The 18,848-nt window shown below is 41.2% G+C and overlaps 1 protein-coding gene across 2 annotated transcripts in view; it reads left to right on the forward strand.

Moving 5' to 3' along the window:
- The first annotated feature begins 10,151 nt into the window (after window positions 1-10,151).
- The window catches only part of LOC122001622 (DUF21 domain-containing protein At2g14520-like), a 37,154-nt gene continuing 28,457 nt past the window's right edge, over window positions 10,152-18,848 (forward strand). For both annotated transcript variants that reach the window (XM_042556472.1, XM_042556473.1), the window contains exons 1-4: window positions 10,152-10,500; window positions 10,593-10,669; window positions 10,796-10,879; window positions 11,029-11,142. In XM_042556472.1, coding sequence (XP_042412406.1) covers window positions 10,317-10,500; window positions 10,593-10,669; window positions 10,796-10,879; window positions 11,029-11,142 — 459 coding nt within the window. In that variant the 5' untranslated portion in view covers window positions 10,152-10,316. The remainder of the gene's footprint in view (window positions 10,501-10,592; window positions 10,670-10,795; window positions 10,880-11,028; window positions 11,143-18,848) is intronic.

An 18,848-nucleotide genomic window follows, 5' to 3' on the forward strand; every position in this document is an offset into this window, starting at 1 on the left:
ATCTTCCGAACAATGACTTCTCTAAAATTGGCTTTGAGCTTCTCAAAGGCTTCAGCGTAAACCTTGAGCCGAGTGCTGTTGATTTCAAAGGTGCTAGAGAGCTGCTGAGCAGCCAACTGGGAATCCGAATGAAGCGTTACCCGACCGGCACCCACATGCCGTGCTGCCTGCAAGCCGGCTATGAGGGCCTCATACTCTGCTTCGTTGTTTGTAGCTTTATAATCCAGCCGGACGGATAAGTGCATCTTTTCTTCTTGTGGGGAGAGCAACAATATTCCAATCCCGCTTCCGAGCCGAGTGGATGATCCGTCCACAAATATTTTCCACATAGCTTCTGGCTCTGAATTCTGCACCTCAGTCACAAAATCTGCCAAGGACTGCGCTTTGATTGCCTAGCGGGGCTGGTACTGGATGTCAAATTCGCTTAACTCCGTCGTCCATTTGATGAGCCGCCCGGACGCTTCTGGATTCAATAATACACGACCGAGCGAGCTATTGGTTTTGACAATGATGGTATGCGCCAGGAAGTAGGGGCGGAGGCGCCGAGCGGCGAGGACCAGAGCGAAAGCCAACTTCTCGAGCTCAGTGTAGCGAGATTCAGCATCTTTTAAAATATGACTAAGAAAATACACAGGTTCCTCTCCGCTCGCCCTCACCAGTGCCGAGCCGATTGCTTGCTCGGTTGAAGACAAGTAAATATAAAGTGGCTCACCTGCAGTCGGCTTGGCTAATACCGGGAGAGAGCTCAGATATGCCTTCAAATCTTCGAACGCCCGATCGCATTCTTAGTCCCAATGAAACTTATTGGCCTTGCGCAAGATTTTGAAAAAAGGAAGGCTCCGGTCGGCGGTTTTGGAGATGAATATGGACAGAGCAGTTATCCGACCGGTCAAACGCTGCACTTCCCTTGTATTTCTTGGAGGCGGCATGTCTTGTAGAGCTTTCACCTTGCTGGGATTTGCTTCGATGCCCCGCTCGGTCACTATGTACCCCAAGAAACGCCCTCCTTTCGCTCCGAACAGGCAATTCTGGGGATTTAGCTTGACTCCATATTTGCATAGCGTTCGGAAGGTTTCCTCCATGTCTTTGAAGAGATCGGCCGCTCGGACGGACTTGATGAGAATGTCGTCCACATAAACTTCCAGATTCCGCCCGATCTGCTCTTTGAACACTTTGTTCATCAAGCGTTGATAAGTGGCTCCCGCGTTCTTCAATCCGAACAGCATCACATTATAGCAGTAGGTGCCGTCGACCGTCACGAAGCTGACTTTTTCTTGATCTTCACGGGCGAGCGACACTTGATGATAGCCTTGGTAAGTGTCGAGCATACATATTAATTCGCAGCCGGCCGTAGAGTCCACTAGCTGATCTATCCGGGGTAGAGGATAAAAATCTTTCGGGCAAGCTTTGTTGAGATTCCGAAAATCTATGCATACTCTCCACTTGTTGCCCGGCTTGGAGACTAATACTACATTCGCCAGCCAGCTCGGGAACTGCACCTCGCGGATATGGCCGGCCTCCAAGAGTTTTTCCACCTCCGCTCGGATGATGGAATTCTGCTCGGCGCTGAAGTCCCTTTTTCGTTGCTTTACTGGCCGTGCGTCCGGTCGGACGTGTAGCTCATGCTGCGCTATACTTGGTGAAATTCCGGGCAGGTCATGTGTCGACCAGACGAAGACATCATGGTTTCTCCGGAGGCATTGGATCACCTCCTCCTTCTGATTCACCTCTAGGTCGGATGCGATGAATGTCGTGGCCTCCGATCGGGTCGGGTGTATCTGTACTTCCTCTTTTTCTTCATAAACTAGAGAGGGAGGTTTTTCAGTTATAGCATTCACCTCGATCCGTGGCGACTTCCGAGCGGAATTTGCTTCGGCTCGGACCATTTCGACATAGCATCGCCGAGCTGCCAGTTGATCTCCCTGTACTTCTCCCACTTTATCTTCGACGGGGAACTTGATCTTCTGGTGGAAGGTAGAGACGGCCGCTCGGAACTCACTGAGCGTCGGTCGTCCCAGAATGACGTTGTATGATAAGGGAGAGTCGACCACCACGAAGTTTGTTGTACGCGTCCTTCTGAGCGGCTCTTCTCCCAATGAGATAACCAGTCGGATCTGTCCGACCGGCAGGACTTCATTGCCCGTAAACCCGTAGAGGGGGTTGTCATGGGCAGCAGCTCGGCTCGGTCAATTTGTAGTTGATCAAACGCTTTTTTGAACATGATGTTGACCGAGCTTCCTGTGTCAATAAAGACGCGGTGAATAGTGTAATTGGCTATTACCGCTTTGATGAGCAGAGCGTCGTCATGGGGTACTTCAACTCCTTCCAAGTCCCCAGGCCCAAAACTGATTTCGGGTCCACTCGCCCGCTCTCGGCTACAGCCGATTGCATGGATCTGGAGCTGCCGGACGCTCGCTTGTTGGAGTCTCCTCCGGTCGGCCCGCCAGCGATAATGTTGATCTCGCCTCGGGAAGTATTACTTCTATTTTCTTCCTCCCGAGCGGATGGTCGAGACCGTTCTCTTGATGTTCGGCGATTCTCCTGCCTTGGAGAGCGAGGCCGATCGGGAGTCTGTTGCTGGCGCCTATCAGCTCGCGTCCGGTCGGCTTCATGAGTTCTTTGTCGCCTGTCGACTGAGGGAGACCGTCGGCCGCCATTCTGGGGAACAGGATGAGCCACGAAGGGAAGACTTCGACAATCCCTTGTGTTGTGCGTATCCGTCCGGTGGAAGGACAAGAACATCGGGGTCCATTTCTTCTTTGGCTTGGGCCGGGCGGCAGCTACCTCTTGCACGTGAGATCTGGCATGGGGGGAGCGGATTACGTGGCTGATGAGCGGCGTGCTGTTTCCGCTCGGCAGGAGGAGCCCGCTCGGTTGGAGTTTCATTTTTCCTGGCCGCTTGCGCTTCCTCCTCGTTGATGTATTCGTTGGCCCAGTGTAGCATGTGATCATAGTCTCGGGGTGGCTTCCGAATGAGCGATCGGAAGAAATCCCCATCCACGAGGCCTTGTGTGAAGGCATTCATCATGGTCTCCGAGGTGGCCATTGGAATATCCATGGCCACTTTGTTGAACCGCTGGATGTAAGCTCGGAGCGATTCACGGGCTTCTTGTTTGATGGCGAACAGACTAACGCTGGTTTTTTGATAGCGCCGACTGCTTGCAAAATGATGGAGGAAGGTCATTCGGAAGTCCTTGAAGCTTGTGATGGATCCGTCCGGCAGCCTCCGAAACCATCGTTGAGCCGATCCGGAAAGGGTGGTGAGGAAAACTCGGCACTTCACCCCATCTGTGTATTGATGCAGAGTTGCAGTGTTATCTAATTTACCTAAATGATCATCCGGGTCGCTGGTTCCATTGTATTCGCCGATCGTCGGAGGCACGTAGTGCTTGGGCAGAGGGTCTCGTAGAATAGCCTCTGAAAATTGGCGATTAATCCGCTCGGGCGATGAGTCCGCTCGAGGGGCTTTTCCTTTTCTGTCATCTCGTCTCGACATTTCATCCGAAGAAGATCCCCGATCTCTATGAGTGGGTGCGGCTTCGGGGGTGCGGAATAGGGCCCGGTGGAATGCAACGGTGGCTTGAGGTGCTTCCGCTCGGCCACCAGAGGCTGAGGTTGCTTGCTGCTCTGGCCGCTCGGCTGTTGCCTTCTGTTTTTGCTCCACAAGCTTGGCGGCCCTCAACTCGATCAGAGCATCGAGTTCCTCAGTGGAGAGCGTTACCGTGTGTTGTCGTCCAGTCTCGTCCATTGTTTCCGTTCGGATACAGGAGCGTTCCTACAGACGGCGCCAATTTGATCCTGTCCGAATGCTGAACCAACGGACGCTGGGCAGGTGGCGCTCCCCGGCTGCTGGTGTGGATCTTCGACTGGCTGCACGAAGCTCCAGCGAACCTACACAGAAGTCGGGCCGGGAAGGGGTTCCCGGCGGCGAGCCTCCGACGCTCAAGTCAGGCAAGCAAGCAGTGAAATGTGGCTCTCGAAATATTAGAACGCGTACCTCCGGCGAAGGATGAGGGCCTTTATATAGGGCAGCGGAGAAGCGAGTGCACACATATCGAGGTGTACACGTGTCCGTGGCCCATACCCCAGTAAGGGCTTGTCAGTGAGCTTACTTGACCCATATTGCTACAGTCCAAGCATATCCTCGATGGGACAGCGGAACCCCACGTCGCGTGATTTGGAGTATGCCCATATCACGAAGCATGCCAGCTGTCAGAAGATGTCCCTTGCCAGCTGTCAGAAGATGTCCCTTGTCTTTTTCCCCGAACTCCTGCCGTGCGTCCGACCGGCCCACGTCCGCCTTCGGTCCGACCGGTTATGTATGATGGTCCACTTGGGAAATTATCGGTAATGTGTTTTGTGGCGACTGTTAGCAGTATGCTTTATGTCTTCGGCCGAGCGTGCTGTCCGCTCGGCCTTACGATCTTGCCCAATGAGCGCCGGAACCCCGACTTCCATAGGGGTGCCTTTTGCCCTCGGCTAAACACCGGGCGGCCGCCCGGTCGGTCAGCCCCCTTTCTCCGGTCGGCCTAGCTGGTCCGACCTTCTTCGATGGACCGCCCGGCTCTTTGACTTCCACGTGGCGTTGACCCCTTACAACGAGGGTCCCCTGTTCTTATCGCCGGATCAATGTGCTTGTTATTATATTAGGATTAAGAGCACACACTTCCATAATAACTGAGGTATTTGTTCCTTTATAAAGTCAGTATAAAAGAAATGACCTCTAATGGTCCTACTCAATACACTCCAAGTGTACTAGTGTAATTATATAGTTAAGATAAATTAATTCCTAATTACACTACGACCTTCCAATGGTTTATTTCTTTCCATTTTGGTCGTGAGCTACTGTTTATAATTTATAAGGTACTGATAATATCATCTTCTGCATGTGACACCACATACTATGTTATCTACAATATAAATTAATTGAACAAATGTAGACAATTTGACCAAATGTGATTCTTTATTCAAAATAAATGTTTACAAAAGCTTAGGCTTTCAGTATACACTCTAACACCTAATTCATCCAAGTTCAATCCAAACAAAAAGATACATCCAAGTTCAATCCAAACAAAAAGATACATTCAAGTTCAATCCAATGTATATCAAAACATAAGTACCAAGAACCTAATTCAAATATTTAATTCATTTTGGATGGATCTCATTGAGCTGTTTTATCACATAATTTATCCTAAATGTCTTTGGCAATGCAAAGAAATTGTCAATCTTGTGTTCATCCTTGAGAATATGCTCTTCGACATCCATAATTTCTTGCTTAGAGAATTCAAAAAGTTCTATTAGCTCATCATATATCTTCATTTTCCTATCACCACTCTCGGTTTGTTTCTTGAAGTATGTGGAAATTCTCTTCATCTCCTCATTAGCCTCAGTAACAACAATAACATACTTGTGAATCTCTCCCACCAAGTCATCTAAAGCATCATCAGCCTTTCCTTTTCTCTTTTTAGTGGTTGGCTTCTTGTTTGATGGATAAATTGATGAATCCAGAGTCTCAGATTTCCTTATTGCTTGGTTGGCATCATTAGATTCTTCACCTTTGTAACATTCAACAAATATTTCTGCATTAGACGTGTCGACCTCTTCATCGCATAAATTTATCTCTTCTACTACATTAGCAAGGGTTTCTGCATTAGCTCCTGTGGCATGATCTTTCCCTCACACAAACATCAAGTCATCAAGGTGGGGGAACTCTTTGTTCCTTAACCCAATAGCAGCTGGATGACTCTAAATTAAAAACATATCATTAGCAAAAAAAAACTCACAGTTATCAAAGAAATGGAAATACACAAAGTAGAAAAAGTTACCTTAACCCAATCATCAAAGACATCTTTTGTTGTAATAATACACTTCTCAACATCGTTCCATCCAAATCCACTACTATGATTCAACATCTCAGTTATAGCATGAAACTGTCTCTTTAGTAGCTTGTATCTTGACTCAATATGAGGAGTAGCCTTCAAACTACTTGATGACAATTTAGCAGCCATGAGTTTCTCCAAATGCACAAAGTACCCAGTTCGAAAAGCATTCTCGCTCTTCCAAGCTGAATCTTTACTCAACTCAACAAAGCAATCAACCAATGCAACATCCTCTTGTTTTGTCCATAAGCGTTTGGTACTTTGAGTTTTTCTTTTGATCTTCGGTGGCATTGAACTTTCTACGTTTTCAACTATATTTGGCATCTTTTGGCTCTTTCCTTCCATTGAAAACTGGAATTAAACCATTCAAATAACAAATTGTTCTTGCACAAATTATAATCAAATTGTTCAAATGAATAATACACAAAATGCATAAACAATCATATTGTTCAAATGATTCAAATGGATAATAAACCCAAATACAACATAATTAAAAAGTTCAGTACATGGAAATGAAACCTAAATTTCAAGAAAGAACATTAAATTTAATTAATTGATGACTACCAGCTCGTGAACATATCATCTGCAAGCTTGTCTCTCCATTCAGTCCAAGCAGAACTGGTCTCACAATGCCTAATCAGATTATCATCATCATCATCATCATCATCATCAGCACCACCACCACCACCACTTTCATTTGAATCAAGGACATCAAGCTCAGTCTCTATCGGATCAATTGTCATTTCATACCTTATGAAATTATGGAGAATACAACAAGCAGAAATAATCATACATTGAGACTTAACAGAATAAAATGACTTATCTCTCAATATAGCCCATCTAGCTTTCAAAATGCCAAAACACCTCTCAATGCAATTTCTTACTTGGGAATGCTTCATGTTAAAGTATTTTTTGGCTGTCGTTGGTTGGTAACCTTGCCTCCATTCAGTCAAGTGGTACCTTTGACCTCTATATGGTGACAAAAAACCTTCCCCATTTGTGTATCCAGCATCACACAAATAATAACAACCTATATATATATTACGAGTGAACAAGTATTAATATATATATATATGTATATATAAACCAAATATTTGTTAAATATATTACAAGTGACTATGATTTTACAATAATTATAACTTAATTACCTTGAGGAATCTTCAAGCCATTCCTCCTACTAATAGCATCCCTTAAGACTCTATCATCTGCCACAGATCCTTCCCAACCCGGTAGGACATAGCTAAATTGCATGTTCGGTATGCATACACCCAAAACATTGGTTGCAATTTCACCTTTTCTGGTTCGATACCTAGGTTTATCATTTGCTGGCACATTGACATTAATATAAGTCCCATCTAATGCTCCCAAACAACCCTACACTCAAAGAAGTATTATAAAATCAATTTATTTTATTATGTACATTAAATTGATTAATAAAAAAATGTATAGAAATCATATACTTGTACTTTGAACCATTTCCACCTGTCATCCGTGTAATTTTCTGAGATTGGTTCTGGCTTCTTAAGTAAAATGTTGTGTAACCACAGAATAGAGTTCAAAACTAAATGAAATTGCCTACTAATTGTCTCGCCGAATCTAGCTGTTTGCCGTTTTAGGACCCTATTCTTCACATTATGTGCAATAATGTGAAGAAAAGATATTACAAGTTCATTAATTGACATATTTCTTTTTTCCTTTCAATTTCCCACGCATTGTTAGCAAATAACAAAGTTTGCTTAAAGACCTTTTATCCATCCTACAGTTATCAACACATTGTCGATCACTATGAAAAGCCATCTCATTTATGTTTATAGACCTAATATTATATCTAGACAATGCATGATAAGCATATGATATGCTCCTCCTCAATCTAGCACTCCTCCTCTTAATAGCTACGACCATTGCCAACGATAAGAGCATAAATAACTTGCTTTCCATCATCTTCATGCGCATAATAAGTACAACAATCATTTTCATCTCCTGTCGTACTGCTAACTGAGTTATATCAACCTATCATGTAATTAGGGCAATAAACCAAATAATAAATTAGCATGGTAGAAAATTTCAAATTGTAAACAACAAGTTACAACAAAAACTAAATAGTTGAAAGAGAGTTTATAGGTTCAACTTACAAGTTGCAAGAACCAAACAAAAACTAAACAAGAACTAAACAACACAAAACAAGTACTAAATAACAACTAAACAAGAAATTTTAGTTGTTGTTTAAAAATCAGAGAAGTCTCAAGATAGTCTGCAGCTAACAAGTGGGGGTTACATATAACTAGAATAGACTTCAAACAACATCCGTAGGATAATTGATGCTAACTGGAATGAACATATGAAAACTTATGTTGAAGTAGGGTGCAAACAATGAACTTGATTGCCTAAAGGAAGATGCAATTGCTGTCACAGAAGCAACAACCAAGAGTGCTACGGCTTTGGATGACTCTTTTTGTGAAGAAATGTGCTTACTACAATACCTAACCAAGACCTAACCGACAAGACCTAACTGACAAGATCTAAACAAGAGCTAAATAAAAACTAAACAACAACTAAATATCAAGAACAAACCCAAAACTAAACATAACCTAAAACAAAAGGGCAACCCATAGATGACAAACTATGGGACGACAAATTGACTAAATCAAAGTTGATCAGTTCTAGTAATGTATAAGATCGGTTCAAATTGACCAAATCATGATGCAACAATCGCTAACAGTGTGTAAGATCATACATTTTCCAAGAAGATGAGTCGGGATCGTCACATAGAAACGCCGCTAGAAGGCCTGAGCTTCGTGTGCGCGAGGGGGAGGATCGTCGCGAAGAACCGGCGCTAGGTCGCCGTGAGAGGGAAAAGCTCGTGCGTGTTCGCGAGAGGAGGAGCGGCGAAAGGCTAGGGTTTTGGTGCTGTTCGCGAGAGGAGGAGCGACGAAAGGCTAGGGTTTCTGTGCGTGTTCGTGAGAGGGAGGAGCGGCGGGTTTCTGTGCGTGTTCGCGAGAGGAGAATTGGGAGGGTTTGATTATACTCGAGGGTAGATTGAAATTTGATAAATCTATAAGGTTATTTTTGTCACAAAGGGTAAATAGTGAAGGGTAATATTGTCTTAAATTTTTGGTTAACCAGAGAATCAAGGAAAACCCTAGGTTTATGGGGTTTTCTGATTCCGGGCTATATGCCCAAATTGCTGATGTGTCAGGCATCTATCATAACTTAGGAATCATCAATTACCAAAACCAAACAAGGTTTTGGTTGATAACCTTGGATGGATAACCAAGGTTATCAAAGATAACCCCGAACCAAACACACCAAAACTTTAATAAAGGTCACCAAAAGTAAGACGATAATAACCATAATAATTTTTTTCACTATTATTACATAATAAATAAACATTTTTAGTATCATTTAGTTGATAATTTATAAACATAAACAAAATAAAATGAGAAATTAAATGCTTAAATAGGTAAACAAAATACTTAAATTTCAATAGATTTTATTTTGGAGGGGCATGGCTTCTCACTTCCACCTCTTCAAGTAAATCAATTATATAATCTTGATTAGGTGGATACCTAACACTTCCTTCTTTACCTAATTCTAGTAATAATGACAATTATAGAGTAATTAAGTCCATCATTATTGACATAGATTATGTCACTAGCCGTGTCATTTAGTGGAATATGCCTGTTTTGGGCTTAAGGATGTATGGAAGACAACAAATCTAATGAGTTTTAGGGTTTACAAGTGGATGTGGAAACCAAAACCACCTTGTCCTTCACCTAATTTGTTACAATCTGAAAAGTAAATAAAATAAAATAAATATTTTTTAAAAAATAAATTAAACATAAAGCCCAACTATTTAGGACTATTATCATCGAAAAGTTTTACTTTTTAAAATAATATCAAATAGATATTGATGAGGTTATAATTTTTTTTAAAACTATTTAAACTATTTATTTAGTTATTGTTATATATATATATATATATATATATATATATATATATATATATATATATATATATATATATATATATATATATATATAAAATTTTAAATTAAGTTTATTCGATTGAGTCTAAAAGACGACGTATTTGCATTTGATGATTTTTTAATATATTCTTTGAAATTCCGTTGTCAAAAAGAGCTTAATAATTATGGGCTACTAATTAACTAATTAACATTATTAAAAGCGAGATTAGTGTGTTAATGAGGCAATAATTAAACAAGTGACAACTTGATCCCGTCCAAGTTTGCATTTAAGAATGCTTTCTTCCAATTCCCCTCCTCTTCTTCGGCATCTCGCTTCAAGCCGAAGCACCATCCCTAGCTACTGGTTTCAGTGTACTTCTTCTTCCTCATCCTCCCATCGATCGCTTGCTTCGGGAGAGCGAGCGAGATCAGCACAGATAGTGATTGGCGCAGGCGGCCGTGGTGGAGGAAAGATGGCGGGGGGAGACGATCACTCCTGCTGTGGTGCGAAGTTCTGGGTGTACCTGATAGCTTCCGCGGGATTGGTCATGTTCGCAGGCCTCATGTCCGGCCTCACCCTCGGTCTAATGTCCCTCAGCCTCGTCGACCTCGAGGTCCTCGTCAAGGCAGGACAGCCCAAGGATCGCCGAAACGCCGGTCGGTTCCCGATCCCCCTTTTCCTCCTCCTGATCCTCTCTAGATTCCGCTTCTCTTGCTGCGTTTCAATTTTCGATAATTATTCTCCCCAGCTAAGATACTTCCCGTAGTCAAGAACCAGCACCTCCTGCTCTGCACGTTGCTCATCGGCAACTCCCTCGCTATGGAGGTCCCTGATAGTGATTTCCCTCTTCCGCTGTCTTATTATGCATTAAAAATTGTTTTTTTTTGTTTTCCAAAATCTTTCGTTTTAAAGAAAGTCTCGCTGAATGCTTGCTGTTCAATTCTTATCCAGGCGCTGCCCATATTTCTTGATGCACTCGTTCCGGCATGGGGGGCCATCCTGATCTCGGTTACACTTATCCTGGCTTTTGGCGAGGTAATTGGTCGGGGTTCTTCAATCCAACAATCCCGCTCTGTCTTTTTTGTGCAGTCAATGCCAAAGTTTGCAGTTTTAGATTGATTTTGTAAGTAGATTATTGGAGAGAAAGAGTTCATGCTGGCTTGTGCATGGTGGTTTTTGCTCAGATAATTCCTCAAGCTGTGTGCTCGCGTTATGGCTTGAGCGTGGGAGCTAAAACTGCGGGACTTGTCCGCGTGCTTCTTTTGATATTCTTTCCTGTGGCTTATCCCATCAGCAAGGTAATCATTTGTTGCATTTTCATAATTCTGATTAAATCAAACTCTTAAACATTAGTAAAAGCCTTTTTTTTTTTCGCTTTCCTTAGTATTTCTCCTTTAATATCATATTGTGTGCGTGTAAACCCTGCATTATGTTAATGGAAGGAGATTATTTAATATTTCCCCACTGTTTCCTTTGGATTCATTTCCAACTTTATAGCTTATATTTCATAGTAAAATGTATGATAGCTTTAAAATATTGAATAATAATTGATCCTGTTCGAGATAAGGATGAGGGAACCACTAGTGAGAGGGCTGGTGACGGGTTGGAGGTCTTCGAGGAGAATCTACGCAACAGTCAAGGAGAGTTAGAATGGAGGCCAAGTCGAACCTTGGCGCAGCCATTATGACGCTCAAGTCAGCTCCGGTGATTGGAGAAGGAAGGAAGTGTAGGAAGATGTCCTTCAGAGAGGCTTTGGAAGATACCCGAAGCTGAGATCCGAAGCCGAGATGCTGAACTCGAGGCAATCTAAGGCGTGTAATCACTTTCCTTAAAGAGTTTATTGCTCCCACTATCTTGCTAGACTAGATTATAATGGGCAATTTCTTCTAAGATACAATAGATTCTCAAACAATAAAATAGCAAGTTCTTTGGTTGTTTGCATAAGAATAGAGAATGATTATAATGTTTAATTTGGCCAAGAGCACTTATTTATAGAGTTCTTTCAATTAGCCACAAAAAGGACACGACCATTCATTAGCCATGTTGGTTCACAAAAGGACACAACCATTCACAATGAAATTGTTGGTCACAAAGGGATGTAATTGTTCACATTTTAAATATTATTTACAATGAAAATCATTGATCACAAAAGGGATGCAACTTTTCAAAATGCAAACACTGTTCACAATGCAAACTAAACCTCAACATTCCCCCACTTAGTTTGCAATGTAACTCTAAACTAACACTTATTGATATCATACATAAAAGAAAGTGATTTTCATTTTAAACTCTCTTATAGGATAAATAAGTCACAAGTCCATGGCAAATGATTGGTGGCTCATTGCTTAAACCAATATTCAACCTACCTTAAACTTATAACACATATGAACCATCAAACACATTCTCTTATTCACACACTTTTAAGCACATTTACGGGCCATGTGCTTATCCTAGTTTCATAATCATTTAAAAAACTTTACCCCAAAAGTTGTTAGACACGACATCACTTCTTATGATTATATAGGTGGATATTATCTCAAGTCTTATTAATTAACCTAATAAAACATTTATGAGATAATTCCATTAAGAACCTAGAAGAGTAACAAAGTATGCACCTTGAACTTGGAATGGTATACACGAACTAGGTGCTCACAATCATTTATGTTCAAAGTAAAACCTAGAATCTCATCTTCGTTAAACCCCCATGAGTTAGGCCTTTATATAGGAAACGAAATAGGACCAAAAGACTCAAATACCCTTTTACTTATTCTAACACTCCCCCTCAAGCTTGAGAATATAGATCATATATACCAAGCTTGTTACATATGTAGTCAATCCGGGGACCTCTAAGTGATTTAGTAAATATATCTGCTAGCTGATCATTTGAGTTGACAAAACTAGTAGATATTTCTCCGGATATGACTTTCTCTCTGACAAAGTGACAGTCAACTTCAATATGCTTTGTTCTCTCATGGAAGACTGGATTTGAGGCAATATGCATAGCAGCTTGGTTGTCACATATGAGTGACATTTGTGTAACCTCTCCAAACCTTAGTTCCTGAAGCAACTGTTTTAACCATATAAGCTCTTGACTAGCAATAGCCATAGCTCGATATTCTGCCTCTGCACTGGATCTTGCCACAACATTTTGTTTCTTGCTTTTCCAAGAAATAAGATTACCTCCGACAAATATACAAAATCCAGAAGTGGACCTTCTATCAGAGGGAGATCTTGCCCAATCTGCATCAGAATATTCTACGACTTTAGTATGTCCTTTGTCTTCATATAAAAGACCCTTTCCTGGTGCTCCCTTGATATATCGAACAATGCGAGTCACTGCATCCCAATGTTCTTTGCATGGAGAGCTAAGAAACTGACTTACTACACTCACTGCAAATGAGATATCCGGACGAGTAACAGTAAGGTAGCTTAGTTTCCCTACCAATCGCTTGTACCGTTCAAGATCTGAAAGAGGCTCCCCCTGATTTGGTAGGAGCTTGACATTAGGATCCATGGGATTGTCGACTGTCTTTGAGTTTAACATTCCTGTTTCTTCCAGAATATCCATTGCATACTTCCTTTGGGATATAATAATCCCATTTTTAGACTGTGCCACTTCTATCCCTAGAAAGTATTTGAGTTTGCCAAGATCTTTTGTCTGGAAATGTTTAAAAAGATGTTGTTTTACTTGTGAAATTCCAAGATGATCATTACCTGTGATGACAATATCATCAACATAAACCACTACATAAATGCAACCAGTAGATGAATGACGATAAAAAACAGAATGATCAGCCTCGCTTCGAGTCATGTCAAACTGTTGAATTATGGTACTAAATCTACTGAACCATGCCCTGGGTGACTGCTTGAGACCATATAAAGATTTCCGTAAGCGACATACAAGACCAGAAGACTCCCCCTGAGCAACAAAATACGGAGGTTGCTCCATGTAGACTTCCTCGAGCAGGTCACCATGTAAGAATGCATTTTTGATGTCCAACTGATGAAGGGGCCAATGGCGAATTGCAGCAATAGACAGAAAAAGACGCACAGAAGACATCTTAGCAACAGGAGAAAAGGTGTCGCCATAATCCAATCCAAATACCTGAGTATAGCCTTTAGCGACAAGACGAGCCTTAAGCCGATCAACCGTGCCGTCTACACCAACTTTCACCGTAAACACCCATCGACAACCAACCACTGACTTCCCAGGAGGTAGAGGAACGAGGTCCCAAGTCCCACTGCTCTGTAGGGCACTCATTTCATCAAGCATAGCCTGTTTCCATCCTGGATGGGCAAAGGCATCACCTGCAGTCTTTGGAACAGAAACAGACGACAGGGAAGACAGACAATAATAATAGGATGGGGAAAGACGATGATAGCTTAAAGAAATATAGTGAGGAGAAGGATTACGAGTGGAACGCATACCCTTTCGAAGTGCAATAGGAACATCAGAGTCAGGAGACGAGACCGGAGTAAACGACGAAGGACTAGGCTCTACAGATGTGCCCACAGCAGTGTCAGTGTTGGTCGGCGGCAAAGCAAAACGAGGACGGCGCTGATAAACCTGCAAAGGAGGGGACGAGGCAGGAGGTGATAGAGGCGCCTCCGGAGGATAAAAGATAGTCATTGGTGCAGGTGGAGAGGGAGAAACCTCGGTCTGTGAAGCAGAAGGACCAAAAAAAAAAAGGAACCGACTCAAAGAATGTGACGTCAGCAGAGATGAAGTACCGACGAAGAGTAGGGGAAACGAAGCCGATAGAGGGGAGCACCAGGATGCCTCTGTGCCCTAGCCGCCCGAGCAGAGGAAACGCGAACAGAAGGGCGTACCAGGATGCCTCTGTGCCCTAGCCGCCCGAGCAGAGGAAACGCGAACAGAAGGGCGTCAAGCGTCGGGCGTCGGGCGTCGGGCGTCGGGTGTCTGGTGTCCACGAAACAGCAGGCCGGCGTCGGGCGTCCACGAGGCGGAGCTCAGCGTCCACGAACCAGCAGGCGTCGGGCGTCCACCGATTGGAGAAGCTCGATGCTGGAGAAGAACTCGCGCGTCGCTGGAGAAGAACACGCGCGCGCGTCGCTGGAGAGGAAGGCTCGGCAGAAAGAGACGGCGCGGATAGAGAAAAGAAATTAGGGTTTTAACTTTGCTCTGATACCATGTTCAAAGTAAAACCTAGAATCTCATCTTCGTTAAACCCCCATGAGTTAGGCCTTTATATAGGAAACGAAATAGGACCAAAAGACTCAAATACCCTTTTACTTATTCTAACAATTTAAGAACTTGTTTTTACCCTTTAAACCTCTCAATCTAGGAGGTACTAGAAGGAGGTTGGGTTCCCATCATTAAATAACTTTAGATTAAGGGTTTCAATCCCATTCCGGATGTTGTCAAAGTCACCAAATCTCTTTCTAGAGGTTTGGTGAATAGATCCGCTAAATTCTTATGTGTTCTAACAAACATGATAGAGACAACATCATTATTAAGCATTTCTCTAATAAATGCACGCCTTAGACTAATATGTCTAGATTTTCCATTGTACATTTTGTTCAATGCTCTAGATAGCTTCGCTGTCACAATACATGGTTATAGGCGGCATTGTCTTAGGCCAAAAATCTATATCAAGTAATAGATCTCTCAACCACTCGGCTTCCTCACAAGCCAAGGCTAATGCCACAAACTCAGATTCCATTGTGAAATGAGTTATTAGTGTTTGTTTCTTTGAGACCCAAGAAACAGCTCCATCACCAAGTAAAAAGAGAAAACCATTGGTAGGTTTTTGATCACTTATGCTAGTGATCCAACTAGCATCCAAAAATCCCTCTAGAACACAAGGAAAATTATTGTAGAAAAGGTTTAAATCTCTTGCCTGTTTGAGATAACCAAACACTCTAGTTATTGCTTTCCAATGTTCTTTTCTTGGATTCTTTGTATATCTAGCTAGTCTACACACCGCATAAGAGATATCAGGTCTTGTACAACCCATAGCATATATGAGACTTCCAATGACACTAGCATGCTCAAGTTGTACTACTGGATTACTATCATTATCACAAACTTTGAGGTTTGGATTAAAAGGTGTACTTGCTTCTTTCACATTCAAATGTTGATATTTCTTTAAAATCTTATCAACATAGTGAGTTTGAGAAAGAGCAAAACCCCACTATGTCTCTTAACTTTTCTTCCTTAGAGAGTTTCAACTTCACCAAGATCTTTCATTTAAAACTTAGAAGATACATACTCCTTAGTTTCAACTATGCCCTTTGTAGTGTCACTTACAATTAGCATATCATCAACATAGAGACAAATTACAACTTTACTTTTACTAGTGAATTTAGAGTAAATGCACTTATCCACATTATTATATCTAAAACCATTGGAAAGTAAAATACCCTCAAACTTTTCATGCCATTATTTTGGGGTTTGTTTTAGACCATATAGAGACTTTACTAGTTTACACACTGTAGTCTCTTTTCCGGGAAGCACAAAGCCTTCCGGTTGATCCATATACACCTCTTCATCTAAATCACCATTTAGAAATATTGTTTTCACATTCATTTGGCGAACATGAAGTTTCAAGATGGAAACTAAAGCTAAAATTGCTCTTATTGAGGTTATTCTAGCTACAGGTGCATATGTATTAAAGTAATCAATTCCTTCCTTTTGTCTAAATCCTTTAGCTATTAACTTAGCTTTGTATGTGAGATTGATTCCATTGGTAGCTAGTTTCTTTCGAAACACCCACTTGACCAATAGGCTTGGAGCCTTGTGGTAGATTAACTAGAAACCATGTGCCATTAGATAGTATTGAGTCCATTTCATCATTTATAGCCTCTTTCCAAAAAAACCAACATCCTAGAGTCTATGGCTTCTTTATAGGTCTTAGGATCTTCCTCTACACTAAACAAAAATGGAATTTTGTTTAGTAGAGAATCCCTAGTACCTTCCACAAGAAACATACTATTTTTGTGACTATATTAAATCTGAAGAAAGATGTCATTCTTTCTTTGTCTTTGACTTCTTCTAGGTTCACTAGAGGTGTCAATTTCATTGGTTCTTGACTCTCTAGAAGTTTTTTCATGGAAAGAACTTGATACACTAGCCGGGGTCATTCCCACTTTTAAGTCCTTAAGGAATTGACTTTTTGAAAATTGCACATCTCTTGATTTCACTATGATATTGTTCTCAATGTCAAGTAATCTATGTGCCTTAATTTTCAGCATAGCCTACTAGCACACTTTTAAGTACTCTAGGTCCAATTTTGTTCTTTTGTTGTCCAGAACTCTATAGTAAGCCACACATCCCCAAACCCTTAAGTATGATAGGTTTGGTTTTCTTCCTTTCCATGACTCATAAGGACACATTTTAGTCCTTAAGGAAGGAACTCTATTTTGGACATGACAAGCAGCCAACAAGGTCTCACCCCACAAATTAGTTGGCAATCTTGAACTTAATAACATGGTATTAACCATATCAGTTAAAGTTCTATTCTTTCTTTTAGCCAAGCCATTTTATTGTGGTGTGTATGACACACTAGTTTGGTGCACTATGTCACTTTTTTCACAAAATTTTGAGAATTCATTTGAGAGATATTCACCTCCTCTATCACTTCTCAAAATTTTAATCTTTTGGTTTATTTGGTTTTCTACCATAGCTTTATAGGTCTTAGAAAGGTTAAATGTTTCATCCTTTGATTTCATCAAGTACACATACGTAAATCTTGAAAATTTGTCTATGAATGTAATGAAGTATTTATTACCCCCTCTTGTTAGTAAACCATTAAGTTCACACACATTTGAATGAATTAACTCCGGAACTTGATTTGTTTTTTCAACTTTAGGAAAAGACAATCTAGTTATTTTTGCTTGTATATATGTTTTACGCTTATTTGGTGTTCTATGATCACTAGTTAATTAGTCCATTTTTAGACATAAATTTTAACACTTTATGACTAACATGTCCTAATCTACCATGCCATAAACAATAAGAAGAATCAAGCATATAAATAGAAAGATTGTTTATTTCATTAATACTCAACTTAAACATACCATTACAAGCATATGCCTTTCCTTAAAAATTGTCATTCTTTGACAAGATTGCATTGTTAGACTCTATTACAACCTTCAATCCTTTCTTGTTAAGGATATCTACATAGAAAAGATTCTTGATTACACTAGGGACATGAAGCACATTGGTAAGGACCAATTTCTTGTCGGATGTGAATTGAAGATGCACATCACCCTTGCCAAGCACCTTGGCTCTTGCACCATTTGCCATAATCACTTCATGTCTTTCAAGCACTTCATATGTCTTGAATTGATCTTTGTCACTGCACACATGTATGGCTGCACTCGAGTCATACCACCAATCCTTTGATAAGGAAGGTGTTACCATGTGGAGTTCGATTGACACACCAAGTGTAAACATTGCTATAATTATTTCTGCACTTTCAATAGCATTAGCACTAGGAGCATTACTAATTTTTTGTTTCATTTTGGTCCTACATTCATTCCTTGTAATGCCCCTTTTTGCCACACTTGTAACAAACTCTGCTCTTCTTCTTCTTGTCACTAGAAAAGACATTTTCAAGTTTCTTTCTTTTATTAAATCTATTCTCCTCAACCAAATTCACTCTAGGACCACTTTCCTTTTCTTTCTTATGCAAGATCCTAGCACCTTCTTCAATTCTAAGATGTTTCAACACACTAGATATGGTCAAAATTTCAGAAGTATGAAGAAATTTCTTTTGATAATCATTCCATGAAGATGGCAACTTAGCAATTATAGCACCTACTTCCATAGATTCTGAAATTTCTACTCCATAGTCTTTAAGTTTTGAAATTTTGAAACTATCACTTGCAGGTTATGAATTTGATCCATTAGGGGAGAATTATCATCTAGCTTAAACTCAAAATATTTTTTAACAAGAAACTTATCTGATTCTTGTTTTTGAGTGGCATATTTATGCTCCAAAGTTGTCCAGATCTCTCTTGGATTCTTCACCGCCGTGAA

This window comes from Zingiber officinale, chromosome 7A, assembly GCF_018446385.1.
Source record: "Zingiber officinale cultivar Zhangliang chromosome 7A, Zo_v1.1, whole genome shotgun sequence".
Classification (NCBI taxonomy): domain Eukaryota; kingdom Viridiplantae; phylum Streptophyta; class Magnoliopsida; order Zingiberales; family Zingiberaceae; genus Zingiber; species Zingiber officinale.